General features: G+C 37.4%; 1 protein-coding gene across 1 annotated transcript in view; it reads right to left on the reverse strand.

Annotated features, from left to right (window-relative positions):
• JPH1 (junctophilin 1) overlaps positions 1-12,572 on the reverse strand; it is an 84,239-nt gene that overhangs the window by 22,154 nt on the left and 49,513 nt on the right. The window contains 1 exon segment of the mRNA XM_040587493.1: positions 8,134-8,252. Within this exon segment, the coding sequence (XP_040443427.1) occupies positions 8,134-8,252 (119 nt within the window).

Consider the following 12,572-nt stretch of genomic DNA (forward strand, 5'->3'; position numbering starts at 1 on the left):
GCTGATATGGATCAGTCAGCTTCAGATTAAAAGCAACTTGAAATAACCACAAAATAACATGATTCAGAGATTTTAGGAGGAGAAAAATATAATTCATAGCTGTCAGATGCTTTTTGATACAATGGTATTGCTCTTCAGTAAATTTAATAACCGGGTGAAATTTTTGCTGAAGCTCTTATAACTTTGGCTCTTTTAAAATCCTTATTTGACAAAGAAACAGTGCCTGCACCATTTTTCTCTGAATACCCTTCCACACTTCCAATAAAGAAAAAAGCAGAGCCTAGCATATACGCCCAGGGCTTGGATTCTAGATGTCAGCACTTCTTATGCCTGTGGAATATGTGCCAATAAGGCTCAATACCAGGAAGACATGAAATACATGCATGTCACCAAACAACTGGAATTACATTTGAACGATTTAGATGGGAAAAGTAACATGGAAATAACTAAACAGTTTTAGACTCCACTGATTCTAGTCACAAATTTAGATATGCATTACAGCCTTTACTTAAACTCTACATATTTCAAAGGGATTCATCGTTATATAATAACATTAGATTTCATTTTTTTTAGAAGTTTCCTTTATCCCCCTGTGTTTATAGAAAATACACTTGAAATTATGAACTTGAAAGATGCAAAAGCAGGAATAAAATGAAGAGACCCCGAATTTACTGCTTTTAAAATACATGGTTTTATGAATTTTCTTGGAGGGCAGAGGGTTAATCCAGTATTTTTCAATATTCAGAAACAGTATTCATTAAGCTGTACTGCACTTCCACCAAAATTAATTTATCTAGCAATGGGCTCAAGAAGCTTAAGAATCTGAAGTGGGCTAACAGAACTGACTTTTGCACTGCAAATAACAGAACTACAGAAATACAACAATCAATTTAATTCTGGTAAAACTAGGGCATGTGATATGCTTAGTCTTCCATCTTATTCTGGCTTCCTTCCCAACATGTTCTTGATCTTTTGTATTTTAAAAGAAATCCCAGCCATCATGCCACTTACCATTCTGACCTCACACAGTGTCATTTCTTCCTTCACCTCCGTGCTCTAAGTTTTCATTTCTAAATTCTAAATTTGCAATATTAATTTCTTGCTTCTCTTCTCCTTATCTATCCCATGCTCTTCACAGTTTGTCAATTTTCGCTGACAAAATACCTTCTGCTCTTCATCTGATACTTTTTGAGAAGCCTTTGCTGATTTCTTAATCATATCTCAGTATCATTACTCTAGCCTCATCCTTCTTTGACACAGCCGGCCATCCTCCTCTTCCAGAGCAATTCTCCTTTGTTAATGTCTGTGATCCATCCTTTTATTTACCTCATTTTTCCTTAACTTTTTTAACTATACCTTCACAAGGTAATCTCCGATTACTCTGTTCTTGGTCCCTCTGCCTTCTCTTTTTATAAACTTCACCTTGTTTAATCTCACCTTACAAAAAGAGTCAATTACCAATTCCACACCAGCTGTGTTTCAGTTTCAGGTTTGACTCCTGGTTCAGATTATGATCTATGTGAATAACTGTTACAGGACTAATAGGTAGAAGACTTCATCTCCAAATTCTCCGTGTGAATGTCTGCATCACACTGAACAATACAACACTACATCACTCTACATTACTCAGGGCTATAACCTGAATAACATCTACCTTTTTCAGATCTTTCTCTATACTCTCTCTATGTCTAAGGAAGTCTTAGTTTTGCAGACTTTCTTGGAATAAAATGCCATGTATACTAGCCGTCTATTTCTCTGGCCTTGAAAAACTTAGAATGTAGCTGCAAAGATGATTTTCCTCTAATGATCTACCCTTTCCTCTGGAATACATCCCTTGGTCCCCATTTCCTATAAAAACAACAGCAAAAATGCCCACAGCAAGCATTAACTGCTTGTGGTCAAGTAGCAAGGCGCTGTAACCAGCACAGCTGTAAAGATGTGCTAATGTAACCCATATCATGTTAAAAACGTAACACGAGAAATCTAACCTTTTTTTCAGAATAATTTAAGCCTTAAATAATATAATAAAATTCCTTCGAAACAAATCACCATACGCCACTGAAAATTCGCACAGTAAGGGAAGTTCTCACACTACAGACCTTGCTAGCTGAATTTCAACATGGAACAAATATTTATGATGCAGTTATAAATAGGGTTTATAATGGAAATGTTGACACAGTGATAATACTCCCATGTGATAGGCCCTGCTTCATCTTGCCCTTGGCTGATGGACATTGCTACAGACCAATATAGAAATTTACTGGAGTAGGCTGACAGTGGGCAGGTTCCATGTCCTGGAAAGAATGGTTCTTTTTGGGAGCAAATGAATAATTTTAAACAGGAGAAAGGAGGCAATTAAAACTCTGAGGTAGCACTAATCTCTTTCTCTCAGATTATAGCTGTAATTAACACTCTTTTGGTGTCAGCTCAGGTAGTTATAACTAGAGTAGAAGTCAAGAAAATACAAGATAGCAACATAGCTGAGACATCACTGAAGCTAGTCCAGGCTAGTCACCTGACTATCCAGCTAGCTTCGTAGTCAGGCCCTGTAGCTTTTACAACCACAGGTTGTATCTAGATGCAAATTAGCTAGCCCAGTACTTAATGCAGTCCTGTGAAAATTACAGTGATTGTAACAGCTTTATCTCTCTGCAGGAAAGTGGTTCTCTGCTATTAGTTTTAAAAACTAAAGTTTGCTCAAAACTAATTATGCACGTTTTTTTCTTAGCAAATCATTAGAATATGTGACTCAAAAGTATCCTGGAGAGCTTGAGAAAGCATCCTAAAGAATCAAGGCTACTCCTTTGCAACCTCTCATTCCTCTTCCTTCTCCCACGCACGTCTCTCTTGTCTCAGATGCCTGCAGGAAAGCTGCAGAGTGGGTTGAGCCAGAATGGCTGTATGGCAGTGGGGCAGGATGGGTGCAGACTGCCAGCAAGTTGGATGGACCTCACACTGGGCAAGAGGAAAGATGTGGAAGGGTGAGGGATTCTGTACCTAGGGCTTGGTGAGACTTGATAAATTTGGAAGTAAAGTTGTGAAGAGTGGTATGACAAGAGTTATAAAAGGGGAGAACAAGAATAAAGCTTGAAACTGATATCTTTTAACACACCTTCTTTCTTTGATTATTAGATACAACAGAAATGCCTTAGGATAGTTCTATAGGCTCTGGCTTCTCCAGAGTTGTGTAGAAAGAGGACAGAAGTAATAAATTGTAGAGAAAAGATGCCATAGCAAGAATCTCAACAACAGTTGTGTGAGGATGATGAAGCCGTATGTTGAATAATTTCAGAAAACGAAGAGGCACTTGTATGACTAAGAATAACTAGTGAGCTTCCGTATGCTTTAAGGCACAAACCGATGGCATGGCTGGTAACTAATCAGGCAAAATGCTCATTGTATTTTGCTTTTAAAATAAAAATATCTGGCCTGGTCCACATGCATTTAGCCAGTACATTCCAGTTAATTAGGATCAGGCAGAAATCTCACTTTCCTGTCCATATGGAGCTTGCATTTTGTGAACTGGAGGAGGTAGAGATGGCAGAGAGGAAGAAGATGGGGAGGGTGTGTTTTATTCCTAGGGTACAGGCATGCACCACTGGTCAAAAGAGAATGTAAAGCACAGTTGCTCTTTAAGCCATTAGAGGCCATTAGAAATTGACTTACAAGGTTAAAATATTTATTTCTGAAACTAGTGATGTTCAGCATGTTAACACTGATACTGTAATAGTAACCAAACATTACAGGAAAAAGCACTGGTAAAATCCAACAAATTTTTACTTTTTTCATTAGAAAATCTTTGTTCTCGGCTCATATATTTCACCTAAAGTGATTCTGTCCATCCCTTTAGAGAGCATTAATTGATAAACTGCTCCTTGATTTCTCTCATGCCTTGTTTAGGAGGTCAAAGGCTGGATAAATTGTTCTGGTGAGCCATGCACGTTCATCTGGCAGCTGGCTGGCCTGACAAATAATCTGCCATAAAACAATTCACATCTGAATTTCCAGACCTTAATTGCTCCATGGTAAAGTGCCCAGATTGCTCTTACCCTGCAGCAAAGTAGTTTTACCCCTCTTTCATTTAATCAAATGTTATTCATTCAAACTGAATGAAAGAGCAGTATCCATTTGCTGCAGGATATATATGCACACAGACAATTATGGCTTAGCTGTCCAGTCTGTGCAAGTTCATACTTTAGCTTACCTCCTCATAGTGTGTTTACAAGACTACATCCTAAAGATGGCCTGTGGAATCTAGAATGAATGGGTAAGTCAAAGCCTCCGTTAACCTTGTGCAAGACTAGAACAATATTTCCCCTTTTTACTGGGTGTCAAAAGCCGTTCTTCTCTGTTACACCTTTGATACAGAACTCCCATTTAGTCATTTGCCATTATCTAGGTTTTAACAAGAGACACAAACCAGCAGTTATTGTTTATCTCTAAGCAAAGACAATCTCAAACTGTCCCTGGATGACTCCTTTGAATGAGGATATGACTCAGGTTTCATTTGTTTCCTGTCCTGGTATGCTCTTTTTTGACACATCTACAAGTTTAGTGATGCCCAGAGGAAACAAACAGGTCACAGCTGGGATTTCTCAAAATGTGTTTTATTTGGTGATAAAAGGCCTGTGAACTATGGCTTCTATAAAGACTGCAATTTCTGTTAAATCTACAAAACGTATCGCCTTGTGGGTAGGGCTTTGCAAAGATACATCATCCTCATAGATATTAATCAACTAGCCAAATCTCTGCTAACAGCAAAAGTAGAAGCAGGGTCTTGCCTGAGACTAGTGTGAACAAGCTTAGGGAAAACAGCTCACTGTAATCTTTTAAGTCCTCACACCATGGCAGTGACCTTTTCAACCATTATTGCTTTCTTTCTATGCAAATATTAAGGTAATCAGTTACTTGGAAAGCTAAATCTCAAGATGTTTACGGTACCTCGATATTCACGATTCAGACTGACTTTATTATTCCTACCTGCTGGATGCTACTTTGCTTCCTACGATTTTGTTCTCCTTTCAATCTCCTTTTAAACTACATTACAAAGCTAGAACCTCTTTAGCAGCTTCTGATGAGTATCTTAATGAACATAAAACTGAAATGTGAGAGAAAATAATTGGGAAGTAAGAACTGTCACGGTACAATGAGTGAAGAATATCTACTGTAATTACAAATTGTGTGTAATACTAGGCTATACAGCCCAGAAGGTTGCTTTTTAACAATGTGAAATTTAAAAGCTTTATCAAAAGATGTTCAAATATTTAAATGGACTTAAGCTGCAAGTAATGCAGAGATCACTCATTAAGACGGAAAAAAATGCTTAACTTATTTACAGAGAGGTATTTGTATTTCACTTTTTTTGTCTCTTGAACTTTCAAAAGACTTTGATATATTACATTTATTTGCTGCTGGCAGCATGCTTGCCTACTGTACTAAGCAGTTCAAGCAGTGAGAGGAAAATGACACTCTGCCCACAACAATTTATTTTCAAGATAATTTTGCACAATGAAAAGCTTTCTCTTAACTATAGTTTCAGAGACTGAGATACAATACTTACCATTACCTTTTAGTAGCATTAACAGACACATATAAAGATACTGTAAAAATAAAAAGCTCAAGCAACAGAAGAAAACTGAGAAGTTGCTATTAGGAAGCAATAATGGTTATCTTGTTTTCATTCAAACATACCAAAATGCTATTTTAAAAGCAAATATTTACTGCTGTTTGTGTGAGTGAACGTAAATACTTAAAGATATTTATCTACTTTATTACCATAAATGAAAAAACCTAATGATAACATTGTCCTGTCACTCATAGCATGAGACTTGGGAAATACTTAAATAAGCAAATATGTGTACAGGTGTGTCTCAGGGTTAAGTGTTACCATTCAGAAAGAATGTATCTGAAAAAGGAATCAAGAACACTGAGGATGGAATGTATTTTTGACATGACAGCATTTGAAAGGATCACAATGATGCATGCATCTGGTGTTTTGCTGCAGCTTATTTGGGATAACTGAAATTTAGTTAACATCTTGCCATCTTAAGCAATGGGAATAGCAATTTTTTTTTAAAAAAAACATGTATAAATATGCTGTATTTGGCGATGTTGAAATTAAAGAGGAAATTCAAAATATAGACTCCAAAAGAAGTATTTATCTTTTGACAGGTAGCTAGCTAACTGATAGACATTTCCACACAAAGAATACAGTACATATACTTTGAGAAAAGTTTTGTAACATCATTGTAAACATATACAGCTGCATTTGGGGAAGGGATACAAACTCTTTACTTCTGTAATTGGAATAAAAGTTTTAAATGAAAGGAAAGTAAGAATCCCACACCTTGTCTCCCCAGATCTCCGCCAATTTGTCAGCAATGCTACTTCATATCCTGTGGCAGGAAACAAAAAAAGAAGCCTAACAAATTCTTGATCTGGGGGATTTCTTGGTGTTAAATTTCACACCATCAGATGTTTGTTTTTTCTCTCAAGTACTCTAGCCATTTCTTTATTTCAAGGGTTTGGCAGCTTTGAAATACTTTCATTCCAAGTGCTTTAATTCCCTCTTACTTCTATTGTCTATCAAGCTTTCCTTCAAAAGGATCCCTGTTACTAGTAGTTCTTTGCATGGCTAAGTGTATGACATCTTATGACTGATGAACGGCTGCTATAAATTGGGAGTAGATGGATGAATAAAGTAATGAAAAAAGAAGACGACTTGGGTATCTCATAGGAGTAATTGGGCCTCTAATACAAGTCTACAGTAGAGTTTGTATTGGGGTAATTTCAAACATGAAAGGTACATATTGATACCACTTAAAAGCTAGTAAAGTCTTACTACTGGAAATAGTTCTGTTGAGGTTTGCCTACAGTTCTGGACAGCTATGTTCAAGAAAGATGAATTTACACCATGACGTGTACAAAGAAAGTTTGCAAGACTGATAAGGGGAATGGAGATTCTAACCTGCATGAGGTGACCAGCCCTTGACTTATGCATTAATTAAATGAAAAAGAGCAACCTAACCACACAGGTTGCTCTCTACAACCAAATACTTGGAATAAAGAAAAAACAAGTATTCTTTAACCTTGCTGACAGTAATGATTTAGTAACAAGTTATATACAGTGGTCATTTATACTAAAAATTGAAGGAAGTAGATGGATTGTTAGAAAATGTTGAAGAATGTTCCTGTTCTTTGATTTTGTGGGTCATATTAGCCTGCATCCATCATATGGGTACATTTAAGAATAAAGGGGTTTGTGTCTGAAACAAGTGTGTGCAGAAGATGACAATACGTGAAAATGAATCTCAGAGTGATAACGTATATGAGCATACAAGTGCAGGCAAATCCTTGAAAAGTAACAAGATACGACAACTCATTTGACAGGTGAAAGAAAGGACCAGCTTATGAAAATACATTAATTTGGCAAATAGGGTCCCATTTTATCTATCTAATCTTAAGCTAAAGAGTAGTACACAAAAGTATTAACTTCATGGAAAGATACCAGAAAAACAAAGCAAAACCCTCTATGCTTCTTTCTACAACTTTCCAAACCACATGACAGGTGAAAATGGGTTGCAATGTTGATATAGGTGACACAGACTTAATTCTGTGATATATTGAGTATGGGACTAACATTCCACAGAACACCACAGGCATAACAAAGGAAGATTCCCTCACAGGTTATGTATATGTATGCATAATGGTAAAGCATTCTCTAGGATTCAGGCCTTAGCTAACCAAGACTGTCAAAAATTCCCTTGGACATTAAAGAAAGCTAAGGATCTTTCCCCTAAAAAACACATTATAGAGATAACCCAAATTTCTGTTAATTTATGTTCTCTGAAATCTCTGACACTGTCCCAAAGAAGGTATTGCGGCAAAGTTGTATGCTTGATACTGACTTTTCAATACTCAACCGTTTTTATACAAAGCAATAGTCATCAAATGATTAAAAAATGAAAACAAAGCCTCCTTGGGCAATGTACACTCTTCATGACTTACAGACGATTATTGTTTCTGTATAAAAGACAACATTCAAAATGAAATCAACTTTTTCCCTTCACACAAAACCTTTTCACTGCAATTAAAGAAACCTAGCCACAAAAAAAACCAACAGTTCACAATTACCTGGTTGGTAGAAATTTGGTGAAAGTTCTCTGGCAACTGCTCTTGCAATATCACATTCCTGGCGAGCAGCCTGAGCAGCCTGATCTGCAGCATCAGCTTTAGCTCTTGCATGTGCAGTTCTGTATGGAGTAGAAAACAGTTTATATGTGGAGGAGTATTTTACAAGTTGCATCAATAATGTAAGAGCAAAGGACTAATCTCCTCAACTACCAAACGCTGTCTGTATAGGGCACTCTTATGCCCACTTGCTGTGAGTAACTACAAATCAAAGTATTTCAGAATCAATGCATTATTCCCCTCAGTTCCTCTGTCCTGCTCATACTTGTATTACATTTACTTGTAGGTATACAATTTACAGCCCAAGATTATAATTATAAATATATAGTATCTGACCAAACCCTGGGATTATTATTTTAATACATGTTACCAGAATGTATACAAAAGTGTACAGAAAGTCAGACTGGGCCACCACACTGTCTCCTAAACAGGGGTCTGCAAAACCAAGATACATAATGCTCACGGGGACTGTGGAATGTTACTACCTTTAAAACATTTCAAAGTTAATGCTCAGTGTTGGGTGCCATGTAAAATTTTTTGGAGGGCAAAACTGAGGTATGTTGGCCCAAAAAAATGAGAAATGTCTTCCACAATCAGACCATGTTGGAAAGGAATGGGATAGAAAATGTGTGTGATGCTTCAAAAGGCACTTACATAAATGGGGACTTTACAGATCAAGTTACAAATTCCTGTAACTCACTGCATTTCAATCTAAAACAATCTGAAAAGGCAACTTTTCTGAAGTCAAGACAACAGTTTGGAGGTTTGTAAAGCAATTTGCCCTCTGCTTCCACTTTTTCCTTTGCTGTTTCTTAAAAAGCCTCAAGAACAGCTTGTGCAAGTGCCTCTGATTCCAGACTGTGCAAACTGATAGTTGTGTTACTGCAGGAGTGCACCACTGTTTGTCCCATCTTCCCTCCCCACTTCATTTTTAAAACAGTCATCTATTTAAAAATTCCTGATGGCAGTGATCTCTCTGTGCCTTTACAGCATTAGCACATCGCCCAGAGCTACGAAATGGCTCATTAGAATGGACGGGAAGCTAAACATGGCAAAGTTTATTGAGCCTCTAGAGATATTAATAAAATTTCTAAACCAGGAATATTAAATCTTATGATATCAGGAATTTTCTCATAACATTCTAGTAGAAAACTGATACTTAAGTAAGGGAAAAATTAGTTGAGGACAATGGCAGCAGCAACTTTTATCCCATGTGCCTGGTGATACCAACAACAATCAAATAAATGAAAACTTTCAACAACTTTGCTGTAAAAATTCAGGTTTCAAGGAATAAAGAAGAATTCTATGTAGTTTAGATGAAGCAAGAATTAAACGTTAGCATTAACCAGACTGAACACCAAGAGATTAACAGTATGGCAGACTTTGCATTTCTAAAAGGATGTTTAATCCTGTAGGGTACTAGTATAAACACAGACATAGAAAACCCACATAGACAGTTTCATCTGTGGTGCCTGGAGAAGATTTATTTAAGTTACATCCTCCCTAAAATGTGTGTGGAGATAAATGTTGAATGTTATTTCAAAGCTTTGCTTGTCATAATTTACGGATAAATATCATCAGCTCATGCTGCCTTCTTGCAGGTCCCTCTAGGTCTCTGAGAAAAAAGATAATGAGTAAATAAGCAGTAACACCTTTGACTTGTACTCAGGATGGGGGAAAAGAAACTGTTAATCAAAACAAATACACCGTAAAATCCCACATGTGTTCCATGCAGTTCATGAATGGTTGTATGGTATGTGCTTGCTTAGTAACAGTAATCAAACCCGTTCTTTCTCTATAATCACTATTTCCAATTAGATGAGCTATTCTTAGCTCCTGCATAATTGTGTCTATGTAGCATAAACTTAATGAAGCAACCCCAGCACTGGGACATTGTTTTGTGAGACAATAATGTAGTCTGCACATAGATAAACTAGACACTGATCATCCTTTTGTGATGATAGAACAACCAGACTATTCCCATAAAAAAATAGTCTTATACTATTGCCACTGCTAGAATAGACAATTAAAAAGCTAATATAGTAAATGACCAGCATCAGGAAAACATACTGCCAGGATAATAGTTATTTATTGATGTCTGTGAATTTTCTCTGTTATTATATCCAAGAAGCAAATCACACATTCTGGCCAAACATACAGTATCAATTAGTTAAGGAATTAAATGGTGACATGAGTAATAAGCTAGTGAAACTTTGTCACATGAAGCTGAGCAAAGCAAGTCACAGCAGGAAGAAGCCAATGGAACAGAAGGTAAATGAGCACTGCTTTCCCCCGCTGCCCTATCTCACACCTTTTTTTTTTTTTTTTTTCAACTTGCACTTCCTGCTACTCTGTCCCTTTGTACTCACAGTCAGGAGTTCCAGCAGACCAGAACAGGAGTGACTGACTGTTCAGAGATGAACGCTGCCAAGGCATGTCTCTGTGACACACTTGCACAGAGCCTCAGGGCTGTACATTCGCTGAGAGACAGTGCAGCAAGAGGAACTAAACAGGCACAGCGGCGTGAGGCACAAGAACAGCATTTATGCTCCTGAGCAGGCCTTCCACCAGTCAAACAGAAACGTGTGCACGTGGCTGTGCTCAGACACTTCCCTGACGGTCTCTTCAGCCAGCATCATTGATGATGACATACAGTGAATGTGAAAAGAACAGGAGAAACCAGCAGAGCTTTGCCTGTGAACGCAGGCCCTTCATTACTTGCATTATCTGCTATTTATCACCTTGCCATTTGGATGCTTTCCTGGCTAACTTCAGCAACGTGTACTTCATTATCTCAATTTCCAACTGCATATTCAGACATTTCTTTCACTTTTGGAACACTTATAAGTGTGGGACTCAAATAATTTTTCTGTTGCTATTTAATTTCCTGGTGTTTTTATTCTGACTTCCACACTTAATTTGTCTGTATGTTTTCCAAATTACCTGCTTAGTTACTGCTGGTTGACACTACATTTTGTTTGTACTTGTTTTATTCTGCCTTGCATTGACCTCCACACTATCAGAGTGCTATTATCAATGACTATGGAGAAATATGTTAGTTTTGAATGACAATGTTTATAAGGGACAGCTACCAAAACAGGGTAGCCCCACTGGAATAAAATCCATTTGCTCTATTTATGCTTTACACAGTTTGGGAAAGCCACCTTTACCTTTTATTCCTGGAGTAATTTTGTCACTGTAAAGTCTCAAAGTTTTGCTTGTTATCAGTAATTATTAACGCAAATGTGAGTCTATGATAAACCAAGTCGAAATGACCCACATTTCAGTGACAACATCTACCTGGGAATTTCTTATTTTTCCAGAGAGCTCTACATCTTTTGCCATAACAACAGATTTTTATGAGAACTTTTGGAAGAGAAAACTCAAAAAAATGTCTCCTTTCCTCTCCCCTAGCTAAGGAAAAGACTGCAGCAGGCTTTGCATGCTCCAGGAACAGTCAATCTGAAGTTTCAGCAGCAAAATAGAAACTATGCAGGGAAGTAGGCAGCAATCAGCTGGCTGCAAAACAGCATGGGAAAATACTGACTGACTTGCTTTGCAATGCTGCATTCAGGTTCTAACCCACAGCAAAGGACCTTTAATGATTTTTCTTTCAGGTGAACAGGCAGTCCTTTGTAAAAATTAATTCTCAGCAACTGTAACACTTAATACACATTATTAACTTTTAAAGTGCCATGTGTTTTTATGTGTGTTATCTACTTGAAAGTATCATCCTACCATTAATATTCCATGTCATGTCTCCTACACATGCTTGAAAGCTTTCAAACCAATACAAAATTAAAGTATTTAAAAGAAAACAATTCCTATTTAGAGGGACAATCTACCTGTTAACTAATGAGTCCACACGGTGGACTCATGGAATGGTGAATACAATCAAGACAGGGACAAAATTAAGTTGCATCTGTGGTAGGAATCAAACTGTACTTACATTAAAAAGGAAGCCACAGCTATAGCTCACGCAGTGTTGGTGCCAGCGTGCGGAGTCCCTGTATCTACGAGTCTCTGTTGCCAGTGGGTGAGGAGGCACCAATGTGGAGGACCAGCGGCTAACTGTAACTTCGTTGTTCAAAATTTTATTTAGACTCATATTAGGGTCTGATTTTGAAAGAAGCCTAAGCTTTCCAGACTGTGGGAGAACTGATATCACTACTGATACTTTTCCATTCTGTGTTTGGTTGGGTAGGTAAACATATCAGATTATGAGCAGTCAGGGGCTTCTTACAAGCAGTTTCCAGCAATACTACAATCAGATTTCTATCTACTTATGTCTGAAAAGTGACTTGAAGGAGGAGTACTGAGGGCTGAAGAGCTTAAACATTATCTAGCATTCTGCAGCAACAATGTTTATTTATAATGCCATG

Source organism: Falco naumanni, chromosome 3 (genome assembly GCF_017639655.2).
Source record: "Falco naumanni isolate bFalNau1 chromosome 3, bFalNau1.pat, whole genome shotgun sequence".
Classification (NCBI taxonomy): Eukaryota; Metazoa; Chordata; class Aves; order Falconiformes; family Falconidae; genus Falco; species Falco naumanni.